Source organism: Mustelus asterias, chromosome 29, assembly GCF_964213995.1.
Source record: "Mustelus asterias chromosome 29, sMusAst1.hap1.1, whole genome shotgun sequence".
Lineage (NCBI taxonomy): Eukaryota > Metazoa > Chordata > Chondrichthyes > Carcharhiniformes > Triakidae > Mustelus > Mustelus asterias.
In genome coordinates, this window is record NC_135829.1 from 5,193,358 (window position 1) to 5,219,642 (window position 26,285).

At 48.4% G+C, this 26,285-nt stretch overlaps 1 protein-coding gene across 1 annotated transcript in view; it reads left to right on the top strand.

Annotated features, from left to right (window-relative positions):
* Positions 1–1,363: 1,363 nt before the first annotated feature.
* The window catches only part of ttc23 (tetratricopeptide repeat domain 23), a 72,345-nt gene continuing 47,423 nt past the window's right edge, over positions 1,364–26,285 (top strand). Inside the window, exons 1-6 of the mRNA XM_078199998.1 lie at positions 1,364–1,422; positions 1,511–1,591; positions 3,553–3,736; positions 6,822–6,945; positions 14,341–14,497; positions 17,765–17,890. Coding sequence (XP_078056124.1) covers positions 1,421–1,422; positions 1,511–1,591; positions 3,553–3,736; positions 6,822–6,945; positions 14,341–14,497; positions 17,765–17,890 — 674 coding nt within the window. The 5' untranslated portion in view covers positions 1,364–1,420. The remainder of the gene's footprint in view (positions 1,423–1,510; positions 1,592–3,552; positions 3,737–6,821; positions 6,946–14,340; positions 14,498–17,764; positions 17,891–26,285) is intronic.

The window sequence follows — 26,285 nt, forward strand, 5'->3', positions numbered from 1 at the left end:
TGACGCTGTGAGGCAGCTGTGCTAACCCACTGTAAAACAAACTGTAAAACAAAACTTTTTAAAAAGCAAATTGCAAAAACTGGCTAACACACAACAGATCTGCAGGTTAGGTGGATTGGCCATGCTAAATTGCTTCTTAGTGTCAGGGGGATTAGTGGGGTAAATAGGTGAGGTTAAGGGGATAGGGCCTGGGTGGGATTGTGGTCAGTGCAGACTCGATGGGCCGAACGGCCTCCTTCTGCACTGTAGGGATTCTATGATTCCATGTACTCTGGAGGTACAACTATCTATCCCTTTGTAAAATACCCCAACATGCACACGCGCACACACGCGCACACACACGCACACGCACGCACACAGACATCAAACAGATAGGGTCTTGGAGGATAGGCTTTATATAATAAAGGATAAAGTTTGCAGGGTTTCAAAACTGTCAATCTGAAGCTACGACATTTGAAGATTGGGTCATTGGTCCTGGTAGATATGTGGTGCTTCTCACCAACGAAGATTTGGCATGGACACACAAACATGTGAACATAGGGGCGTACGAGTTAGGAGCAGGAGTAAGCCACTCAGGCTCGGGAGCCTGCTCTGCCATTCAAGAAGACCATGGCTGATCGGGGCAGCACGGTGGCACTGTGATCAGCACTGCTGCCTCACAGGGCCAGGAACGTGGTCTCGATCCCCGTCTTGGGTCACTGTCTGCGCGGAGTCTGCACGTTCTCCCCGTGTGGGTTTCTTCCGGGTGCTCCGGTTTCCTCCCACAGTCCGAAAGGTGTGCTGGTTAAGTGCATTGACCCGACATGTGGCGACTAGGGGAATTTCACAGTAACTTCATTGAAGTGTGAATGTAAGCCTTACTTGTGACACTAATAAATAAACTTTAGCAATGACTGTAACACTACATTCTGCACCCTCTCCTTTCCTTCTCCCCTATGAACGGTATGCTTTATCTGTATGGCGCGCAAGAAACAATGCTTTTCACTGTATCCCAATACATGTGACAATAATAAATCAAAATCAAAGCACTTAGGCCTGTGAACGTTTATATATCTATTTTATATCAGTCTTTTGAAATATAATGTCCCCCTTTCCTATATTTTGCAGGTATTAACAAGCCCTGGGTCCCATTCACCTCTTCCTTCACATCCCCCCTGAGAGCCATCTGAGTCTGCACTGGGGGTTTTACCTGGGGCAGGTAGACCCCGCCCCCTCCCTGCAGCCATTGGTCCATTCTGTGGACCAGCAGCGCCCTCCTTTGCTGTGATTGGCCGGGCCTTGACTGATTGACAGCAACCTGGGGCCTAGTGCGTTGCTATGGGCAAAGTGAAGCCTGCCTGGGAGTTGTTGTTGTTGTTGTTGCTGCTGTTAATGTGCTTTTCTGCAAATACTACTTGTCCTCAGCTCACCCAGACAGTGAATGTGAAGCCAATCTTGTGCATTGTGCATAAATAGCACCTTTAAAATAATTTAAGGAGTGTGGGACTAGTGATTTTCTGTTTATTTACAGGGCAGAGTTAAGTTCAGCCATGGAGGAGGATTTAGAGAGTGAAGCATCTTCAAGAATATTCTCAGCAGAAGAGGAGACACAGTGAGTTTGTGCCAAAAATATTTTTAAAATCCTGTTTGGAGCTGTTTGCCTCTTCAAAGTCAAAGTTCATTTCCTTCTTTAACAGTCATTTTGTTTGATGTTTTGCTTTTCTTTTGCAATTTGCAGAAATGTGTTTTAACAAAATAGCTTCAGGTCAGATGCTGATTGCCACATTCCTCCTGCAAAACTGTTTGTTTCCACTTTAACATTTTACGTCTGTTTATATTATTATTTGTCATTTAATTATATTAATGGTTCGGATGAGAATTTAGGAGGCATGGTTAGCAAGTTTGCACATTACACCAAAATTGGTGGCATAGTATACAGTGAAGAAGATTATCTCGGATTGCAACGGGATCTTGATCAATCGGGCCAGTGGGCAGATGGAGTTTAATTTAGAGGCAGGTACAATTTTGTCTTTTAAAAAACGTTTAGACAGTTACAGGGGTAAGGTGGGTATCGAGGGATATGGGCCAGGGTAAGTAAGGTTTTGATGAGTTCTTGGCCAATGTTGACCTTGCTGGCTTGAGTTCAAGAAATTTCTGCACTTGATCACTTCATGTACAATTCTACACAGTCCACTAGAAAGAGTGCAAAGAGATTTACTAGGATGCTACCGGGACTTGATGGTTTGAGTTATAAGGAGAGGTTGGATAGACTGGGACTTTTTTCCCTGGAGTGTAGGAGGCTTAGGGGTGATTTTATAGAGGTCTATAAAATAATGAGGGGCATAGATCAGCTAGATAGTCAATATCTTTTCCCCAAAGTAGGTGAGGCTAAAACTAGAGGGCATAGGTTTAAAGTGAGAGGGGAGAGATACATAAGGGTCCAGAGGGGCAATTTTTTCACACAGAGGGTGGTGAGTGTCTAGAACAAGCTGCCAGAGGTAGTAGTAGAGGCGGGTACAATTTTATCTTTTAAAAAAGCATTTAGACAGTTACATGGGTAAGATGGGTATAGAGGGATATGGGCCAAATGCGGGAAATTGGGACTAACTTAGTGGTTAAAAAAAGGGGTGGCATGGACAAGTTGGGCCGAAGGGCCTGTTTCCATGCTGTAAACCTCTATGACTTTGTATTCACACTGTTTACCTAACTTTATAACGTCATAGCCAGATAATCCGATTATTTGGGGCGACACGGCGGCACAGTGGTTAGCACTGCTGCCTCACAGCGCCAGGGACTGGGGTTCGATTCCCGGCTTGGGCCACTGTCTGTGTGGAGTTTGCATGTCCTCCCCCGTGTCTGCATAGGTTTTCTGCTACCAAATTCTGCTACCATTTGCTACCAAATAAACCTGTTGGACTTTAACCTGGTGTTGTTAAAACTCTTACTAGGTTTTCCGCCACAGTCCAAAGATGTGTGGGATAGATGTCGGGGGATTAGCAAGGGTAAATATCTGGGTTTACGGGGATAGGGCCTGGGTGGGATTGTTGTCGGTGCAGACTCGATGGGCCGAATGGCCTCCTTCTGCACTGTCGGGATTCCATGAGTCTGGATAACCCAGACCCGAAACGTGGCTCTATTCTCTCTCTCCTCAGATGCTGTCAGACATGCTTGAGATTTTCCAGCATTTTCTGTTTTTTGTACTGTAATAAGTTCTTGGAGGCAGAGGTCCCTTCACTAAAATCCCTTCACTTACAAGTCTGACAGCAGCATACAGAGTGCTTTCAGTTCGCAGTCTGCACTCGGAGTCCCAGAGGAACTGACACGCCTGGTTAAATACAGGGTAAGAGGCTCCCTGATTGGCCCATCAAATTGGCCCTCAGTGAGGGAGTTCATATTCTAACAGGCCCACCTCAATGGCCTGATTAAAGTTGTGACAGTACGCAGACGCCAGCTTTTTTCTTCCTCTGAGGGAGGCAAACCAATGATGACGAGGGCATAAAACGATTTCACACGAGCGTCAGTGCCTTGAAGGTGGAAACTTGTAGCGTCGCAATTCTAATTTTCGTCCCTCAGGTCCGGATTGTGCGACACCAGCAGGAGTTCAGGGGGAGCGGGGACCCCCAGCACCCTGAACGGGAGTGCTCGAATCCGGCGGAAACACAGAAACGACATGAAGGAAGCGGCAATCATGGCATTGCCCGAGGAGAGGCTGGCACAAGCGGAACAGAGGGCAAGGATGCACGCTGCTAGCCGAGAGGTAGGGTGACAGCGAGAGGGCAAAGGAAGGGCTCTCGGTGAATTGCTCATTTAGAGAGACGGCACAGACACGATGGGCCAAATGGCCTCTTCTGCACTGTAACAATTGCAATTAATCCTTACCTTTTTGGAGGCTAGGGGTTAGGTCAGTGTAATCAAAGCAGGCAACATAATCAAGGACCCCTAACACACACGCTCTGGATGGTGAGTGGCATGGTGGCCCAGTGGTTAGCACTGCTGCCTCACAACACCAGGGAGCCCGGGTTCGATTCCTGGCTTGGGTTCTGCACGTTCTCCCCGTGTCTGTGTGGGTTTCCTCCAGGTGCTCCGGTTTCCTCCCACTGTCCAAAAGACGTGCTGGTTAGGTGCTAAATTCTCCCTCAGTGTATCCGAACAGGCGCCGGATTGTGGCGACTAGGGGATTTTCACAGTAACTTCATTGCAGTGTTGATGTAAGCCTTATTTGTGACACTAATAAATAAACTTTAAAACATACTCCCTCCTTCATCCGTCGGGATAAAGATACAAACGTCTTAGGACACCCAATCGACTCAAGAACAGCTTCTTCCCTGCTGCCATCAGACTTTTGAATGGACTTAACCTGCATTAAGTTGATCTTTCCCTACACTCGAGCAATGACTGTAACACTACATTCTGCACTCTCTCCTTTCTCCCTTATGTTCTCTATGAATGGTATGCTTTGTCTGTATAGCACGCAAGAAACAATACTTTAAACTGTATCCCAATACAAAAGTTAAATAGTGTCCACTCATGAAGATGTCAATAGCTCCGGGTTCAAGGCTCACACCAGGGCTTGTTGACCACGGAAAGAGCATTTATGACACAGTTTGACCGATGAATTAGTCAGCTAATCTTTCAACACGTGGCACAGTGGTTAGCACTGCTGCCTCACAGCGCCTTAGGCCACTGTCTATGCAGAGTCTGCACGTTCTCCCCATGTCTGCATGGGTTTCCTCCGGGGCTCCGGTTTCCTCCCACAGTCTGAAAGGTGTGTAGGTTAGGTGGATTGGCCATGCTAAATTGCCCCTTAGTGTCAGGGGGATTAGCTAGGGTAAATTCATGAGGTTATGGAAATAGGGCCTGGGTGGGATGGTGGTCGGTGCAGACTCGATGGGTCGAATGGCCTCCTTCTGCACTGTAGGGTTTCTATGACTTCCTCACTGTTTGCCCACGGGGAAAAAACTGTGTGTGGAAGGGTTAAAAATCACTGTGTGATGCAGAATTCCCCAGTGAATTGAGGAGAGCAAAGTTCCCCGGGAATCTGCTGTGAAGTTGTTTCTGTGAAGTTCCCACAGCTACAGAAGGGCTGCACATACAAGGTTAAGTTTATTTTAGTTAAGTTTATTTATTTATTAGTGTCACAAGTAGGCTTACATTAACACTGCAATGAAGTTACTGTGAAAATCCCCTAGTCGCCACACTCTGGCGCCTGTTCGGGTACACTGAGGGAGAATTTAGCATGGCCAATACCCCCTAACCAGGACGTCTTTCAGACTGTGGGAGGAAACCGGAGCACCCGGAGGAAACCCATGCAGACACGGGGAGAACGTGCAGACTCCACACAGACAGTGACCCAAGCCGGGAATCGAACCCGGGTCCCTGGCGCTGTGAGGCAGCAGTGCTAACCACTGTGCCACCGTATAGTATTTGTGTACTTAATTGTTGAGAATTGTGCAATCCTTTTATTATTTTATACTTTAGATTTATTTTAATGATTGTCTATAACTACATTATAATCATAGGGTCATAGAGGTTTACAGCATGGAAACAGGTCCTTCAGCCCAACCTGTCCATGCTGCCCAGTTTTTACCACTGAGCTAATCCCAATTGCCCTCATTTGGCTCATATCCCTCTATACCCATCTTACCCATGTAACTGTCTAAATGCTTTTTAAAAGGCAAAATTGTACCCGCCTCTACTACTGCCCCTGGCAGCTCGTTCCAGACACTCACCACCCTCTGTGTGAAAGAATTGCCCCTATGGACCCTTTTGTATCTCTCCCCTCTCACCTTAAACCTATGCCCTCTAGTTTTAGACTCCCCTACCTTTGGGAAAAGATGTTGACTATCTACCTTATCTATGCCCCTCATTTTTTTATAGACTTCTATAAGATCACCCCTCAGCCTCCTACGCTCCAGGGGAAAATATGGGCGGCTCGGTGGCACAGTGGGTTAGCACTGCTGCTTCACAGCGCCAGGGACCTGTGTTCGATTCCCGGCTTGGGTCACTGTCTGTGTGGAGTTTGCACAGTCTCCCCGTGTCTGCGTGGGTTTCCTCCGGGTGCTCTGGTTTCCTCCCACATTGCGAAAGACGTGCTGGTTAGGTGCATTGACTCAAACAGGCGCCGGAGTGTGGCGACTAGGGGAATTTCACAGTAACTTCATTGCAATGTTAATGTAAGCCTACTTGTGACACTGATAAATAAACTTTACTTTACTTTTAAACTCCCAGTCTATCCTGCCTGTCCTTACAACTCAAATCATCAAGTCCCTGTAGCATCCTAGTAAATCTTTCCTGCACTCTTTAGTCACTTGTTTTATGTATATCATCATCATACTTTCACAATCTGCACCCAAGATGATTTTTTAACAAACCAATTGTCCATCTTGCGGATTGCACTCGCAACATAGAAAGATAGGAGCAGGAGGAGGCCATTCGGCCCTTCGAGCCTGCTCCACCGTTCATTACAATCATGGCTGATCGTCCAACTCAATAGCCTAATCCTGTTTTCTCCCCATAACCCTTGATCCCATTCGCCCCAAGTGCTATATCCAGCCGCCTCTTGAATACATTCAATGTTTTGGCATCAACTACTTCCTGTGGTAATGAATTCCACAGGAAGTCATGTTCTCCCGACTGAGACGTTGAAACGGTCATTTCAGATCCTGATGGGAATGTTGTGTATCTTGACGTGGAGTTGCCAGCGTTGGACAGTAAGTAGTCTCAACCAACAGGTTTATTTGGTAGCACGAGCTTTCGGAGCACTGCCCCTTCATCGGGTAAGTGTATTTTGAGCATTTTCCACCTGTTCGTCCCTTGAGTTTGTGGTGCTTCTTTTTCTGTAGGGTGTTCCGGCACTCCAAGAGCTGATACGCTGCGTGGCGCTGGCCAGGATCAGCTTTGGGGACCTGCACTGGAAGATGGCACGGGCACATGTCAACCTAGCGGAAGGCTATCTGGAAATCAAAGGTAGGCAAAGGGCTAGAGACATCTCGGAAAATCCTCGGGTATAGATAGGCTGGAAATTTGGGCAAAGAAATGGCAGATGGAATTCAATCCAGATAAATGCGAAGTGATGCATTTTGGTAGAACTAACGTAGGAGGGAACTATACGATAAATGGCAGAACCATAAAGGGTGTAGATACGCAGAGGGGCCTGGGTGTGCAAGTCCACAGATCCTTGAAGGTGATGTCACAGGTGGAGAAGGTGGTGAAGAAGGCATATGGCATGCTTGCCTTTATAGGACGGGGCATAGAGTATAAAAGTTGGGGTCTGATGTTGCGGTTGTATAGAACGTTGGCTCGGTCGCATTTGGAATACTGCGCCCAGTTCTGGTCGCCACACTACCGGAAGGACGTGGAGGCTTTAGAGAGAGTACAGAGGAGGTTTACCAGGATGTTGCCTGGTATGGAAGGGCTTAGTTATGAGGAGAGATTGGATAAACTGGGGTTGTTCTCACTGGAAAGACGGAGGATGAGGGGTGACCTAATAGAGGTGTATAAAATTATGAAAGGAATAGATAGGGTGAACGCTGGGAAGCTTTTCCCCAGGTCGATGGTGACGTTCACGAGGGGTCATAGGTTCAAGGTGAGGGGGGGGGAGGTTTAACACGGATATCAGAAGAACGTATTTTACGCAGAGGGTGGTGGGGGTCTGGAATGCACTGCCAGGCAAGGTGGTGGAGGCGGACACACTGGGGACATTTAAGACTTATCTAGATAGCCACATGAACATAGAACATAGAACAGTACAGCACAGAACAGGCCCTTCGGCCCACGATGTTGTGCCGAGCTATATCTGAAACCAAGATCAAGCTATCCCACTCCCTATCATCCTGGTGCGCTCCATGTGCCTATCCAATAACCGCTTAAATGTTCCTAAAGTGTCTGACTCCACTATCACTGCAGGCAGTCCATTCCACACCCCAACCACTCTCTGCGTAAAGAACTTACCTCTGATATCCTTCCTATATCTCCCACCATGAACCCTATAGTTATGCCCCCTTGTAATAGCTCCATCCACCCGAGGAAATAGTCTTTGAATGTTCACTCTATCTATCCCCTTCATCATTTTATAAACCTCTATTAAGTCTCCCCTCAGCCTCCTCCGCTCCAGAGAGAACAGCCCTAGCTCCCTCAACCTTTCCTCATAAGACCTACCCTCCAAACCAGGCAGCATCCTGGAAAATCTCCTCTGCACTCTTTCCAGCGCTTCCACATCCTTCTTATAGTGAGGTGACCAAAACTGCACACAATATTCCAAATGTGGTCTCACCAAGGTCCTGTACAGTTGCAGCATAACCCCACGGCTCTTAAACTCCAACCCCCTGTTAATAAAAGCTAACACACTATAGGCCTTCTTCACAGCTCTATTCACTTGAGTGGCAACCTTTAGAGATCTGTGGATATGGACCCCAAGATCTCTCTGTTCCTCCACAGTCTTCAGAACCCTACCTTTGACCCTGTAATCCACATTTAAATTAGTCCTACCAAAATGAATCACCTCACATTTATCAGGGTTAAACTCCATTTGCCATTTTTCAGCCCAGCTTTGCATCCTATCTATGTCTCTTTGCAGCCTACAACAGCCCTCCACCTCATCCACTACTCCACCAATCTTGGTGTCATCAGCAAATTTACTGATCCACCCTTCAGCCCCCTCCTCTAAGTCATTAATAAAAATCACAAAAGCAGAGGACCAAGCACTGATCCCTGCGGCACTCTGCTAGCAACCTGCCTCCAATCTGAAAATTTTCCATCGGAGGGGAAGGCACTCACCACCCTCTGTGTGAAACAATTGCCCCTATGGACCCTTTTGTATCTCTCCCCTCTCACCTTAAACCTATGCCCTCTAGTTTTAGACTCCCCTATCTTTGGGAAAAGATGTTGACTATCTACCTTATCTATGCCCCTCCGAAGGCCTATAGTGTGAACGGAGTGGGAATGGAGGGATACAAAAGAATGGTCTAGTTTGGACCAGGGAGCGGCGCGAGCTTGGAGGGCCGAAGGGCCTGTTCCTGTGCTGTATTGTTCTTTGTTCTTAACTCCGTAGCCATTTGTCTAGAAAGAAAGATTTTTTGCTTTCACAACCCAGCACGCCCAAGAGTCGCACTTCTGAAGAGTTGTAAAAGGCGCTGTATAAATGCAAATCGCAAAAAGTCAATATGCAGGTACAGCATGTAATAATATAGGCAAATGGGATGGTGGTATTTATTGCAAAGGGACTGGAGTATAAAAGTAGAGAAGTGTTGTTGCAGTTGTATAGAGTGTTGGTGAGACCACATAGAGTCATAGTCATAGAACCCTACAGTGCAGAAGGAGCCCATTCGGCCAATCGAGTCTGCACTGACCACAATCCCACCCAGGCCCTATCCCCACAACCCCATGTATTTACCCTGCTAATCCCCCTGACACTAAGGGGCAATTTAGCATGGCCAATCCACCTAACCCGCACATCTTTGGATTGTGGGAGGAAACCGGAGCACCCGGAGGAAACCCATGCAGACACGGGGAGAACATGCAGACTCCACACAGACAGTGACCCAAGCCGGGAATCTAACCCGGGTCCCTGGAGTACATCTGCAGTATTGTGTCCTGTCTTGGTCTCCATATTTAAGGACCAAGTGATGGCATTGGAGGCAGTTCAGAGGGGGTTCACCAGATTGATTCCGGGGATGAAAGGGTTGACGTATGAGGAGAGATTAAACAGTTTGGGTTTGTACTCACTGGAGTTTAGAAAGATGAGAGGGGATCTGATCGAGGTATATAAAATTTTAAAAGGGATTGATAAAATAATCTGGAACAGGAGGTCACAGGTATAGGTCGAGAGGCGGTAGATTTAAAACTGAGATGAGGAAGAACTACTTCTCGCAGAGGATGGTTAATTTGTGGAACTCGCTGCCCCATCGCGCGGTGGAGTCTGAATCATTGAATGGGTTCAAGAGGGAGGTAGATATATTTCTAATAAGACAAAGGATAAGGGGATATCGGGAGCAGGTGGGGAGGTGGATTTGAGACCAGGGAGGCTACTTCTGCTCCTAATTCCTACGTTCCTATGTTTTGTGTCCCACTGCTTTCCCTCGCCAGTAATGCAGCCTTCAATTCTTCTGACGTGTTAGTGTTTATTGGCAATTTATCACCAATGTGTACAAACGATACTAAAGAGAGTGCAGTAATGACTGTGTGCCTTACCAGCTCATATAATCCCTACAGTGCAGACGGGGGCCATTCAGCCCATCGAGTCTGCATCGACTCTCTGACAGAGCATCTTATCCAGGCCCTATCTCCCGCCCTATCCCCATAACACCACACATTTACCATGGCTAATCCATCTGACCTGCACATCTTGGGACACTAAGGGACAATTTAGCATGGGCCAATCCGTCTAACCTTCACATCTTGGGACACTAAGGACAATTTAGCATGGCCAATCCGTCTAACCTTCACATCTTGGGACACTAAGGACAATTTAGCATGGCCAATCCGTCTAACCTTCACATCTTGGGACACTAAGGACAATTTAGCATGGCCAATCCGTCTAACCTTCACATCTTGGGACACTAAGGACAATTTAGCATGGCCAATCTGTCTAACCTACACATCTTGGGACACTAAGGGACAACTTAGCATGGCCAATCCCCCTAACTTATACATCTTGGGACATTAAGAGCAATTTACCATGGCCAATCCCCCTAACTTATACATCTTGGGACACTAAAGGCAATTTAGCATGGCCAATCTGTCTAACTACACATCTTGGGACACTAAGAGCAATTTAGCATGGCCAATCTGTCTAACCTACACATCATGGGACACTAAGGGACAATTTAGCATGGCCAATCTGTCTAACCTACACATCATGGGACACTAAGGGACAATTTAGCACGGCCAATCCACCTAACCTAATCTTTGGAGTGTGGGAGGAAACTGGAACACCCGGAGGAAACCCACGCAGACACAGGGAGAGCGTGCAGACTCCACACAGTCACCCGAAGCCGGAATTGAACATGTGTGTGTGGGTGTGTGGGCGTGTGCAAGTAATGTTACCCTCCCACAGTTGAATAGTCCACTATGACTTTTAAACCTCACATGTAGGTGACACCTGTGTAATGATACCAAAACATGACACCCCGCCCAATGATAACTGTTCCATCTGGAAAATTAAAGCTCTTCTAATAAGCGTGATGTTCCTATACCTTCATTCCTGCCTTTTGTTAGTTTCCTGAAATAAATCATTGCTTTCCCGTCTTAACGACAAACAATTCACCATCTAATTATAAAACGTGACGGTGATAATGTTTTGGAGCAGTGCGTTGTGGGCTGCTGCTAGTTTTCTGACAGTAAGAAGTCTCACAGCGCCAGGTTAAAGTCCAACAGGTTTATTTGGTAGCACGAGCCACAAGCTTTCGGAGCGCTGCCCCTTCAGTTTTCAGTGTCAGTTTTCTGACAGACAGCAGGGGGCGAAGCAGAGCCAGCCAAACTGCTGCTGGCATCTCGCTGGACTTTATCCAGCGCAGACTGGCAGCTGTTTATCTATTGGAGCGCTCCGCGTTGGGGACCTGCCACACAGAGAACAGTTCTTGGGGGAAGCAGTGGGTGGGAGAGTGAAGGATGAACCCACTGCACCCACAGAAACCTTTGCATTGGATTGAAAAATAAACTTTTTGAAAAAAATACTTGAAAAATAAATACAGCTGGGGCACTCCGCCCCATTTGTGTTCACAAGTCCACATTGCACGTTGCTCATCCTGCTTTAAGCCATCAGTCTCAATCACGCTCATGATTTTAAGAACCATTCTTAGCTTGGTTTGTAATTGAACAGGAGACAAGGTCCCCAGTTCAGTTCCAGGCCTGTGCATTGCTAGCTGGGCCTCAGGCGGTTTCAGGCTAGGTCAGCTGAAGGGATCAACTAAAGCAACCTCATGCTTTCCCCAGAGAATGTGAGTGTGGTCTGTTGTGATGCTCAGCAGAGTTGAATAGCCTGCTAGGCACTCACTGTCTCACCACACACACACACACACACACACATGCACACATTCACACTCAGAGCCTGTCAGGCATTCACTGTCTCACCACACACACACACACGCCACACTCACATTGCGCACTCAAACTGCGCGTGTACACACACACGCACACTCACACTGCACACACTCATACTCACTGCTCACACACACACTACGCACGCAGGCATGCGTACACACTGCGCACACATACATACACATATACTGCGCATGCGCACACTCACTGACACTGTGCGCACTCACACTGCGTGCGCACACACGCAGACATGCACACACACACTCACACTGCACACACACACTCACACTGCACACACACACTCACACTGCACACACACACTCACACTGCACACACACACTCACACTGCACACACACACTCACACTGCACACACACGCACGCAGATGCAAACACACTCACCCAATCACAAACATGTGCAGACATGGAGACGTATAAGATCCTGAGGGGTCTTGGACAGGGTGGATTTGGAGACGTTGTTTCCCCTTGTGGGAGAATCTGGAGCTAGGAGAGGCAGACAGACACGCCTGTACACACAGACACGCCTGTACACACAGACACTCCTGTACACACAGACACGCCTGTACACACAGATACGCCTGTACACACAGATACGCCTGTACACACAGACACTCCTGTACACACAGACACGCCTGTACACACAGACACTCCTGTACACACAGACACGCCTGTACACACAGATACGCCTGTACACACAGACACGCCTGTACACACAGACACTCCTGTACACACAGACACGCCTGTACACACAGACACTCCTGTACACACAGACACGCCTGTACACACAGATACGCCTGTACACACAGACATGGCTGTACACACAGACACGGCTGTACACACAGACACGGCTGTACACACAGACACGCCTGTACACACAGACACGCCTGTACACACAGACATGCCTGTACACACAGACACCCCTGTACACACACACACTCCTGTACACACAGACACGCCTGTACACACAGACACGGCTGTACACACAGACACGCCTGTACACACAGACACGCCTGTACACACAGACATGCCTGTACACACAGACACCCCTGTACACACAGACACGCCTGTACACACAGACACGCCTGTACACACAGACATGGCTGTACACACAGACACCCCTGTACACACAGACATGCCTGTACACACAGACACCCCTGTACACACAGACACGCCTGTACACACAGACACGCCTGTACACACAGACATGGCTGTACACACAGACACCCCTGTACACACAGACACGCCTGTACACACAGACACCCCTGTACACACAGACACGGCTGTACACACAGACATGCCTGTACACACAGACATGCCTGTACACACAGACACGGCTGTACACACAGACATGGCTGTACACACAGACATGCCTGTACACACAGACACGGCTGTACACACAGACACCCCTGTACACACAGACACCCCTGTACACACAGACACAGCTGTACACACAGACATGCCTGTACACACAGACATGCCTGTACACACAGACATGCCTGTACACACAGACACGGCTGTACACACAGACATGGCTGTACACACAGACATGCCTGTACACACAGACATGCCTGTACACACAGACATGCCTGTACACACAGACACCCCTGTACACAGACACCCCTGTACACACAGACACAGCTGTACACACAGACACGGCTGTACACACAGACACGGCTGTACACACAGACACTCCTGTACACACAGACACGGCTGTACACACAGACACTCCTGTACACACAGACACGCCTGTACACACAGACATGGCTGTACACACAGACATGGCTGTACACACAGACACGCCTGTACACACAGACACGCCTGTACACACAGACATGGCTGTACACACAGACATGGCTGTACACACAGACACGGCTGTACACACAGACACGCCTGTACACACAGACATGCCTGTACACACAGACACGGCTGTACACACAGACACGCCTGTACACACAGACATGGCTGTACACACAGACACGGCTGTACACACAGACACGGCTGTACACACAGACACGCCTGTACACACAGACATGCCTGTACACACAGACACGGCTGTACACACAGACATGCACACAGACAGACATGCACACACGGAGAATGAAAATATGCGAAAGCTATTGGATGGCTGCTGACATATTCCGGAAGGGAGAAAATTGGGAACCGGGGGGTTGCTGAGTGGAAAATGGTGAACGCTAACGGTCTTTTTAATTGTTATGGATCATCCAGAAAGCAGTAAAAGTTAACAAGCTGCGGCAGTGTGCAAAAGTTGCACAACAGTTCTCTCACGTGCCATCCTGCTCCCACAGGACAGGCCCTGCAAGCGAAACAACACTGCGAAAAGGCCAAAGAGATCATGTACGCCAATACTCAGCATCCCGTTTCCGAGGAGGAGAGGAAAGATATCCTCGGATGTTTGATAAATATGTTCTTCACGCTGGGAAAAGCACTGACGGGACTTCAGCAATATCCTTTTCCAGCGCTGATTGTACCTTACCGACCAGCATTTGAGAGACAAAGCTTCAGTCTGCAAAAACCCAGCCAGTGCCACGTTATGACTTGAGGGTTCTATATTTGGAACTGACGCCTCCACCTTTTTCCCAGTGCTGACTGCTTCACAGTTCCATCAAAACAAATAGAAATTTATAGAACCTTAGTTAGGCCGCACTTGGAATATAGTGTTCAATTCTGGTCGCCACACTACCAGAAGGATGTGGAGGCTTTGGCGAGGGTACAGAAAAGATTTACCAGGATGTTGCCTGGTATGGAGGGCATTAGCTATGAGGAGAGGTTGGAGAAACTTGGTTTGTTCTCACTGGAGCGGCGGAGGTTGAGGGGCGACCTGATAGAAGTCGGCATGGTAGCACGGTTGCTTCACAGCTGCAGGGACCTGGGTTCGAATCCCGGCTCGGGTCACTGCCTGTGTGGAGTTTACACATTCTCCCTGTGTCTGCGTGGGTTTCCTCCGGGTGCTCCGGTTTCCTCCCACAGTCCAAAGATGTGCGGGCTAGGTTGATTGGCCATGCTAAATTGCACGGGATGCATAGGTTAGAGGGATTAGTGGGTGAATATGTGGGAATATGGGGATAGGGCCTGGGTGGGATTGTGGTCGGTGCAGACTCGATGGGCCGAATGGCCTCTTTCTGCACTGTAGGGATTCTATGATTCTAAGATTATGAGAGGCGTGGACAGAGTGGATAGTCAGAAGCTTTTCCCCAAGGTGGAAGAGTCAATTACTAGGGGACACAGGTTTAAGGTGCGAGGGGCAAGGTTTAAAGGAGATGTACGAGGCAGGTTTTTTACACAGAGAGTGGTGGGTGCCTGGAACTCGTTGCCGGGGGAGGTAGTGGAAGCGGATACGATAGTGAGTTTTAAGAGGCGTCTTGACAAATACATGAATAGGATGGGAATAGAGGGATACGATCCCCGGAAGGGTTTAGTTCAGTCGGGCAGCATGGTCGGTGCAGGCTTGGAGGGCCGAAGGGCCTGTTCCTGTGCTGTAATTTTCTTTGTTCTTTGTTCAAATGCCGCCCGGGCTCCAGCGATTACGAGTCCAGATTTAGCGCTCTGGTCTCTGCAGTGGGACTAGAACCCAGGACCTATTGGGAGACACGTGTGCAAAGACCTGGGAAAATGGACCGGAGTTTTACCGTCCCACCCATCACGGGAATCGGAGCGGGCGAGGGACGGACCATGGAGAGTTCCGTCGACCTCGGGTGGGATTTGGGGATGAGTGAGGCCATTAAATCCCACCCGTGGGCCCTGGTTTTACCGGCACGGCCATCCCGAAATCGGGGGCGGGCGAGGCTCGCAGGACGGCATTTCCCCTGTTGGCCCCGGGCATGAGCGGGCAGCCGAGCCGGTAAAATCAGGGCCATGGGGCACGATGTGGGAAAGCTTGAAATTGTCTGTTTTGGCAGGAAGAATAAAGAAGAAGCATATTGTCTAAATGGTGAGAGATTGCAGAGCTGCAGAGGGATCTGGGTGTCCGAGTGCGTGAATCACGAAAGGCTGGTGTGCAGATACAGCAAGTAATTAGGAAAGTTAATAGGATGTTATTGTTTATTGTGAGGGGAATTGGATGTAAAGTAGTGAGGTTATGCTTCAGTTAGGCAGGGAATTGGTGAGACCACATTTGGTTTTGTTTATTTATTAGTGTCACGAGTAGGCTTACATTAACACTGCAATGAAGTTACTGTGAAAATCCCCTCGTCGCCACACTCCTGTTCGGGTACACTGAGGGAGAATTTAGCACGGCCAATGCACCCTAACCAGCACGTCTTTCGGACTGTGGGAGGAAACCCACGCAGACATGGGGAGAACGTGCAGACTCCGCACAGACAGACAGTGACCCAAGCCGGGAATCGAACCCAGGTCCCTGGTGCTGTGAGTATTAACTGCCATTCCACCCCACATGCCCGTAATTTTGTTTGCCACACTGGAAAAGGGACATTAATTTCATTTTTGTTAAAAGACCCAAATTTTGTGGGCGCCACGGTGGCACAGTGGGTTAGCACTGCTGCCTCACAGCGCCAGGGACCCGGGTTCGATTCCCGGCTTGGGTCACTGTCTGTGTGGAGTTTGCACGTTCTCCCCGTGTCTGCGTGGGTTTCCTCCCACAGTCCAAAGATGTGCGGGTTAGGTTGATTGGTCTTGCTAAATTGTCCATCGTGTCAGAGGGATTAGCAGGGTAAATATGTGGGCTTGTGAGAATAGGGCCTGGGTGGGATTGTGGTTGGTTCAGACCCGATGGGCCGAATGGCCTCCTTCTGCACAGTGGGGATTCTATGGATTCTACCCCTGCAAGTAATGGTGACCCCCCTCATCAGGCAGATGTCCAACTGAATGGGCCGAGCCTCAAATCCTAACCCTGGTCACATTAGTAACACTAACCATTGGCACAGCCCTTAAGGCCTCACCTGATTAACCTGACCTCTGACGATGCTATTGACTGGATTCTGAACTCATGTCAGGCTCACCTACTCTCTGGACTGTTACTGCAGAAGTGTGGATTTGTCCAAGTTTGGTTCTGGAGAGGTAGGCCAAGAAAATGGCGTTGACTGAAATGGCCGGCCGTAAGACATAGGAGCAGAATTAGGCCACTCGGCCCATCGAGTCTGCCCCGCCATTCAATCATGGCTGATATTTTTCTCATCCCCATTCTCCTGCCTTTTCCCCATAACCCCTGATCCCCTTATTAATCAAGAACCTATCTATCTCTGTCTTAAAGACACTCAATGACCTGGCCTCCACAGCCTTCTGCGGCAAAGAGTTCCACACATTCACCACTCTCTGGCTGAAGAAATTCCTCCACATCTCTGTTTTAAAGGATCGTCCCTTTAGCCTGAGATTGTGCCCTCTGGTTCTAGTTTTTCCTACTAGTGGAAACATCCTCTCCACGTCCACTCTATCCAAGCCTCACAGTATCCTGTAAGTTTCAATAAGATCTCCCCCTCATCCTTCTAAACTCCAACGAGTACAGACCCAGAGTTCTCAACCGTTCCTCATACGACAAGCTCTTCATTCCAGGGATCATTCTTGTGAAGCTCCTCTGGACCCTTTCCAAGGCCAGCACATCCTTCCTTAGATATGGGGCCCAAAACTGGCCATAGTCTTACTGAGTGGCGGGGCAGGGCCGAGGGGTTGTGTGGGCCTACTCTTTCTCCTGTTTCTTATGTTCTTGAACAATGATGTGCCCGCACACACGGACCGCTTTCCCTTAACTCTTCTCATGCTGAAAGAGGCTGAACAAAATCTGCTCAAGTCGGAGAAAGTTGCCGAAGAGCTTCGCCAGGCCAAGGAGGCACCACAGGAAAAGTTTGGACGAGTAAACATCAAAATTAACTTGTCCTTGGGAAGGTAAGCACTGAGATTTGGAAATTCCTTTTCCTGATGTGTCTTTGTGCCGATATTTTTTTTGAGTAGGGTAGGTCTTATGAGGAAAGGTTGCGGGAGCTAGGGCTGTTCTCTCTGGAGCGGAGGAGGCTGAGGGGAGACTTAATAGAGGTTTATAAAATGATGAAGGGGATAGATAGAGTGAACGTTCAAAGACTATTTCCTCGGGTGGATGGAGCTATTACAAGGGGGCATAACTATAGGGTTCGTGGTGGGAGATACAGGAAGGATATCAGAGGTAGGTTCTTTACGCAGAGAGTGGTTGGGGTGTGGAATGGACTGCCTGCAGTGACAGTGGAGTCAGACACTTTAGGAACATTTAAGCGGTTATTGGATAGGCACATGGAGCACACCAGGATGATAGGGAGTGGGATAGCTTGATCTTGGTTTCAGATATAGCTCGGCACAACATCGTGGGCCGAAGGGCCTGTTCTGTGCTGTACTGTTCTATGTTCTATGAGTCCATTCGAATCTCCAATAATAACATTCCGAAAGGACTGTGAAGCCCAAGTCGCAGTGAAGACATAACTTGAGTGTTAAGGAGCTCTGCCGATAAGCTTTAGAATGTAGAAGAAATGCCTGAATTTATACACGGCCTTTTACGACCTCAAGATTTCCCAAAGCACTTCACCATATGAAATAAGAGGTGCAACTCTAAAGGGTTAAAAATTAAAGTTTATTTATTAGTCACAAGTAAGGCTTACATTAACACTGCAATGAAGTTACTGTGAAATTCCCCTAGTCGCCACACTCCGGCACCTGTTTGGGTCAATGCACCCTAACCAGCATGTCTTTCAGAATGTGGGAGGAAACCGGAGCACCCGGAGGAAACCCAGGACCTGGGTGTATATGTGCATAAGTCATTGAAGGTATGAGGACAGCATGGTGGCACAGTGGTTAGCACTGCTGCCTCACAGTGTCAGGGACCCGGGTTCGATTCCCGGCTTGGGTCACTGTCTGTGCGGAGTCTGCACGTTCTCCCCATGTCTGCGCGGGTTTCCTCCGGGTGCTCCGGTTTCCCCCCACAGTCCGAAAGACATGCTGGTTAGGTGGATTGGCCATGCTAAGTTGCTCATTAGTGTCCAAGGATGTGTAGGTTAGGAGGGTTAATGCACGGGGTTACGGGGATAGGGCAGGGGGTGGGATGCTCTGTCAGAGAGTCTTAGAAATATGGTAGCACAGTGGTTAGCACTGCTGCCTCACAGCGCCAGGGACCCGGGTTTGATTCCCGGCTTGGGTCACTGTCTGTGCGGAGTCTGAACGTTCTCCCCGTGTCTGCGTGGGTTTCCTCCGGGTGCTCCGGTTTCCTCCGAAAGATGTGCTTGTTAGGATGCATTGGCCGTGCTAAATTCTCCCTCAGTGTACCCGAACAGGCACGGAGTGTGGCGACTTGGGGATTTTCACAGCAACTTCATTGCAGTGTAAGTCTACTTGTGACTAATAAATAAGCTTAAACTTTGTCTTAGAAAAATAGAAGCTAGAAGCAGGGGTAGGCCATTCGGCCCTTCGAGTCTGCTCCGCCATTTATTTTGATCCTGGCTGAGACTTACAGCAGCAGCCGTGGCCAAGATTGTCTGATTGCGTGTGGATATTCCTTTAGGGAAGGAAATCTGCTGTCTTTACCCGGTCTGGCCTACATGTGACTCCAGACCCACAGCAATGTGGTTGACTCTTAAATGCCCCCTGAACAAGGGCAGTTAGGGCTGGGCCAATAAGTGCTGGCCTACCCAGCGACGCCCACATCCCACGCATGGACATAAAGACAAATGCCGGAATTGTACCGGCACGCCTGCCCGGAACGGCTTTCTCCGCTGGCCTCAGGCGGAATCTTACGAGCCTCGGGGCGGGCGGGCGAGGCGGTAAAATTCCGGCACAAGCCTCGGCTGCGATTCCCTCCACAGTCAAATAGCCCGCTGCTGGCTATGGCTCCCTCACAGAGGGCTGGGGCTGTTGCCACGCTTGGGACTCTGAAACCAACCGATGTCAGCGCCTGCTGGAGCGGTAGAGAGAAATTGGAGGAAATTGCTTAGTTTAAAAATACTTTTCTGTTTTTAAAATCTTGCCCTGAAGCCTCTGCAAACTTAACAAACTGCCGTTCCTGATCCAGCAACTCTGTTTTGTTGGATTCAAGAACAACCAGTCAGTGACCTTTGAAGTGAGTTTTAGGATACTGGATATTGTAACAGATATCACCATAAACATAAGACATAGTGATGGATTGGTATACACCCAGGCCCAAATTGGTTACTCACATGCCAAAAACTTTGCTTTAATTTTAGTCTTGCCTTCTGCACTTAGTAAATGTTACAAAAATAAAAGTTATTTTTAAAGTTGTTACCCGAGGGGGAGAGGGTTCGCACTTAAATGTTGTGTATTTTGATGATATAACTTCATTTTAAAACACTTTCAGGAGAAGGTTAAGTGGAGATTACTAAAAAAAATGTTCAAAATTATGAATGGAGTTGATAGGGAAAGATTGTTTACACGACCTGGACGAGAACCGGAGGACCCAGTTTTAAAAATAACTGGTTACAAAAATGAGAGGGCAGATAAGGAGATTTTTATTTACGGAGTGAGTTGCGAGCTGTAAGGTTCTGTCTGAAAAGGCAGGAGAAGCAAATCAAGGGAATTGGAGATTTGGAAAAAACATCCTTGAGGGGGGGTTTAACCACTGACCAGAAACTGAGCTGGATCCAGCCATATAAACACAGTGGCTACAAGAGCAGGTCAGAGGCTGGGAATCCTGCGGTGAGTAACTCACCTCCTGACTCCCCAAAGCCCTGTCCACCATCTACAAGGCACAAGTCAGGAGTGTGATGGAATACTCCCCACTTGCCTGGATGGGTGCGGCATGGTGGTGCAGAGCCAGGGACCCAGCTTCAGTTCCGGCCTCGGGTCACTGTCTGTGTGGAGTTTGCACGTTCTCCCCGTGTCTGTGCGGGTTTCCTCCGGGTGCTCCGGTTTCCTCCCACAGTCCAAAGATGTGCAGGTGAGGTGCAATGGCCATGCTAAATTGACCCTAGTGTCAGGGGGATTGGCAGGGTAAATGTGTGGGGTTATGGGGATAGGGCCTGGGTGGGATTGTGGTCGGTGCAAATTCGATGGGCCGAATGGTCTCCTTCTGCACTGTAGGGATTCTGTGATTCTAAAGACACTCAAGAAGCTCAACACCATCCAGGGCAAAGCAGCCCCGCTTGATTGGCACCCCCATGCCAATCCCCCTGACACTAGGGTCAATTTAGCATGGCCAATCAACCTAATCTGCACATCTTTGGAGTGTGGGAGGAAACCGGAGCATCCGGAGGAAACCCACGCAGACACGGGGAGAATGTGCAAACTCCACATAGACAGTGATCCAAGCTGGGAATCGAACCCGGGTCTCTGGTGCTGTGAGGCAGCAGTGGTAACCACTGTGCCACCGTGCCACCCATACATCACCAACCTGCAAGTTCCCCTCCAAGTCACTCAGCATCCTGGCTTAGAAATATATCACCGTTTCTTCCCTGTCGCTGGGTCAAAATCCTGGGATTCCCTCCCTCACAGCACCGTGGGTGTACCTACACCTCATGGGACTGCAGCGGTTCAAGAAGGCAGCTCACCACCACCTTCTCAAGGGGCAACGAGGGAGGGTAATAAATACTGGCCTAGACAGCGACACCCACCTCCCGTAAATTAATTTAAAAATCTTGCAACAGACACATTTGCGGAGCAGTGGGGATTGAGTGAGGAGAGTGGGGCTAAATGGACTGTTCTTCTCACAGTTGGCGAGGAGTGGGGGGGAGGGCGGTGGCTGGAAGCGGCAAGTGCTAAATTTGAACTCCAAATCCTGAGACAATGAAGGGAAGAACCTCCTCCCCACCCAACTTCCCATTCCAAGTGATTAGTCGATTGGCCTTGTTGCAGAGTGCATGGTTGGCACAGGATTCAGCGCATCTGTGATGCCACCTGTAGTTGAATACCTCTGCCAATATCTGCTGTCTACGTCAGGGTGTGATGCTTGGCCATTCAGGCATGGTCCCTGAGTGTGCCTGGTATACATAGAACCACTGGGTCATAAATTGCTTGTCGGGCCATGAGGTAAAAGATTCAGTAGATCATATACAATAACTTGTAGGTAAAAGGATGTGTGATATAATTAAGTCTATTGTTTTCATTTGATTTGATTTATTATTGTCATGTATTGGAATGCAGTGAAAAGTCTTTCTTGCACGCTACACATACCATTCATAGAGTACACAGGGGTGAAGGAAGGAGAGGGTGCAGAATGTAGTGTTACAGTCATAGCTAGGGTGTAGAGAAAGATCAACTTAATGCAGGGTAGGTCTATTCAAAAGCCTGATGGCAGCAGGGAAGAAGCTGTTCTTGAGTCGGTTGGTACGTGACCTCAGACTTTTTGTATCTTTTTCCCAATGGAAGAAGGTGGAAGAGAGAATGTCTGGGGTGCATGGCATCGTTAATTATGCTGGCTGCTTTGCCGAGGCAGCGGGAAGTGTAGACAGAGTCAATGGATGGGAGGCTGGTTTGCGTGATGGATTGGGCTACATTCATGATCCTTTGTAGTTTCTTGCGGTCTTGGGCAGAGCAGGAGCCCATACCAAGCTGTGATACATCCGGAAAGGATGCTTTCTATGGTGCATCTGTAAAAGTTGGTGAGAATCGTAGCTGACCTGCCAAATTTCCTTAGTCCTCTGAGAAAGTAGAGGCATTGGTGGGCTTTCTTAACTATAGCGTGGCGTGGAGGGACCAGGAAAAGTTAAAGTTAAAGTTAATTTATTAGCCACAAGTAAGGTTTACATTAACACTGCAATGAAGTTACTGTGAAATTCCCTAGTCGCCACATTCTGGCACCTGTTTGGGTTAATGCACCTAACCAACATGTCTTTCAGACTGTGGGAGGAAACCGGAGCACCCGGAGGAAACCCACACAGACACGGGGAGAATGTGTAAACTCCGCACAGACAGTGACCCAAACCAGGAATCGAACCCGGGTCCCTGGTGCTGTGAGGCAGCAGTGCTAAGCACTGTGCCACCGTGCCACCCAGGACAGGTTGTTGGTGTCCTGGACACCTAGAAACTTGAAGTTCCATTTCCACTTTATCACTGTTGAGATAGACAGGGGCATGTCCTCCACTACGCTTTGTATAGTTCTCACAGAAAACTTGTGGAACTTAACGTCCAAAATACTGTCAAGAATTCCATAAAGCAAAGGAGAAATAACGCAGTTTCCCTCATTCACCCATGATGGAATATGCTTGATAATGGTCCATTGTCCATTAAATGCCGCAGAATTCCTACTCTCATAAAATACCATATCCTGTGACTCAGTCTTTACTGATTCATCAGAAGTCATTCCAGTTGTCGACCATTCTTTACGTGAATAGAATTGTCCCGATCTCAGTAAACGTGCCTTTAGTCCGATCGAACGTACCTACAGCCCTGTTGTCCTACCTCTCGAGGTTTGTCCCGATTTTAGTGCTCCAGTTTTCTGTATTGTTTAAGCCAGAACAGCTCACTTAAGAGATTTCAAACAATGCAGTAGCCAGCAGCCAGAGGGAGCTGTGTCCGACTTCCACTCTCTGGCCCTCTGGAAGATAAGGCAATAAAATGTCATGTTTGGTTCCCTAGCAACAAGGGAAGCAAACATTTATACATGTGGAAATTGCATTTACTACAAAGTGTAATGTTAGAGGGCTGGTGGGAGACAGCCACTAATATTTCCCCCTAATGTTTCACCAACAATAGTTCGAATGCTTTCGATCTCGAATGGTGGCTGAAGTTTCTCTTTCCTCCAGCTCCATACAGATGCACCATAGAAAGCATTCTTTCTGGTTGTATCACAGCTTGGTATGGGGCTCCTGCTCTGCCCAAGACCGCAAGGAACTACAAAAGGTCGTGAATGTAGCCCAATCCGTCACGCAAACCAGCCTCCCATCCATTGACTCTGTCTACACTTCCCGCTGCCTCGGCAAAGCAGCCAGCATAATTAAGGACCTCACGCACCCCGGACATTCTCTCTTCCACCTTCTTCCGTCAGGAAAAAGATACAAAAGTCTGAGGTCACGCACCAACCGACTCAAGAACAGCTTCTTCCCTGCTGCTGTCAGACCTTTGAATGGACCCACCTCACACTAAGTTGATCTTTCTCTACACTCTAGCTATGATGTAATACTACATTCTGCACTCTCTCCTTTCCTTCTCTATGAACGGTATGTTTTGTCTGTATAGCGCGCAAGAAATAATACTTTTCACTGTATGTTAATACGTGTGACAATAATAAATCAAATCAAATGATCCCGGGATTAAAAGTTTGATATATGAGGAGTGTCTGAGGACTCTGGGTGTGTACTCAATGGGGTTTAGAAAGATGAGAGACGATCTCATTGGAACTTACAGAATATTGAAAGGCCTGGATAGAGTGGACATGGAGAAGGTGTTTCCATTAGCAGAAGAGACTGAGATCCAAGGGCACAGCCTCAGAGTAAAGCGGCGACCTTTAGAACCAAAGATTCTAAACCAGTCCAAAGATGTGCGGGTTAGATGGATTGGCCATGCCAAATTGCCCCTTAGTGTCAGGGGGACTAGCTAGGGTAAATGCATGGGATTACGGGGATAGGGCCTGGGTGGGATTGTGGTCAGTACAGACTCGATGGGCTGAATGGCCTCCTTCTGTACTGCAGGGATTCTATAACTGAGATGAGGAGGAATGTCTTTATTTTATTTATTAGTGTCACAAGTAGACTTTTATTAACACTGCAATGAAGTTACTGTGAAAATCCCCGAGTTGCCACATTCCGGCGCCTGTTCGGGAACACTGATCTGCATGGCCAATGCACCCTAACCCGCACATCTTCCGGACTGTGAGAGGAAACCGGAGCACCCGGAGGAAACCCACGCAGACACGGGGAGAACGTGCAGACTCCGCACAGACAGTGAGTGACCCAAGCTGGGAATCGAACCCGGGTCCCTGGCATTTTGAGGAGGAGGAATTTCTTCAGCCAGAGGGTGGTGAATTTGTGGAATTCATTGCCACAGAAGGCTGTGGAGGCCAGGTCATTTGAGTGAGTGCATTTATGACAGAGAAAGATAGGTTCTTGATTGGTAAGGGGATCAAAGGCTACGGGAAAAGGTGGGAGAATGGGGTTGAGAAACTTGTCAGCCATGATTGAATGGCAGAGCAGACTTGATGGGCTGAATGGCCTCATTCTGCTCCTATATTTTATGGTCTAAGTTTGAGGCATAGAGCGAGCTCATGAACTAACTTGTAGGAGATTGAGTGACACATATTTCATGCATAATTGGCCTTATTTTGGAGTACGTGAAGTGCCACACCACTTCAATAGATACTTGCACCCATAGATGGATCGCCACTACACAGTGTTCCTGTCCAGGGTGTCAACGAAAGAAGAATTTCGCCAGTTAGTCAAACTATTTCTGTACAAGTGCAGCACCAATGAGGTTGCTCACATAACAAAACAAAAACAGAAAATGCTGGAAAATCTCAGCAGGTCTGACAGCACCTGTGGGAGAGAGAATAGAGCCAACGTTTCGAGTCTGGCACCTCGGACGAAGGGTCATCCAGACTCGAAACGTTGGCTCGATTCTCTCTCCCACAGATGCTGTCAGACCTGCTGAGATTTTCCAGCTTTTTCTGCTTTTGTTCCGGCCACCACAGTATTTTGCCTTGAGCTCACATAACGAATGTTGCCATTTATTTAGTTCCCCTTCATCGAGCCATCATGTAATAACTCCACGGGGGCGAAAGTCCCGTCACCAAGTTACTTTATTTACACCATACATCCGTACACAGCCAGGTCTCCAGTTGCTCCCTGCTGGATGCAGGCAGAGAGACTGACACACCTGCTTTAAATAGGGAGCGTGAGGCTCCCAGATTTAACCATCAATTAGGACTCACCAGACAGTTCATACTCTCGCAAGCCAACCTCATTAGCCTGGCTGAAATCATCACACATCACAAAGTATTTAACACATTGGAAGAAAACCTCCGACCTTGCCCGCAGCTAGGATTCTCCAGTGCGAAAGTTAAAGTTTATTTATGAGTGTCACAAGTAGGCTTGCATTAACACTATGAAATTCCCCTCATTGCCACACTCCTGCACCTGTTCAGGTACACTGAGGGAGAATTTAGCACCTAACCAGCACGTCTTTCAGACTGCGGGAGGAAACCCACGCAGACATGAGGAGAACGTGCAGACCTCACACAGACAGTGACCCAAGCCGGGAATTGAACCCGGCTCCCTGGCGCTGTGAGGCAGCAGTGCTAACCACTGTGCCGCTCACCGTGCTGCTGTAGTGAATGGGGTTTTGGCTGAGCGCCAAATTCTCCATTCTCGCTGGCAGC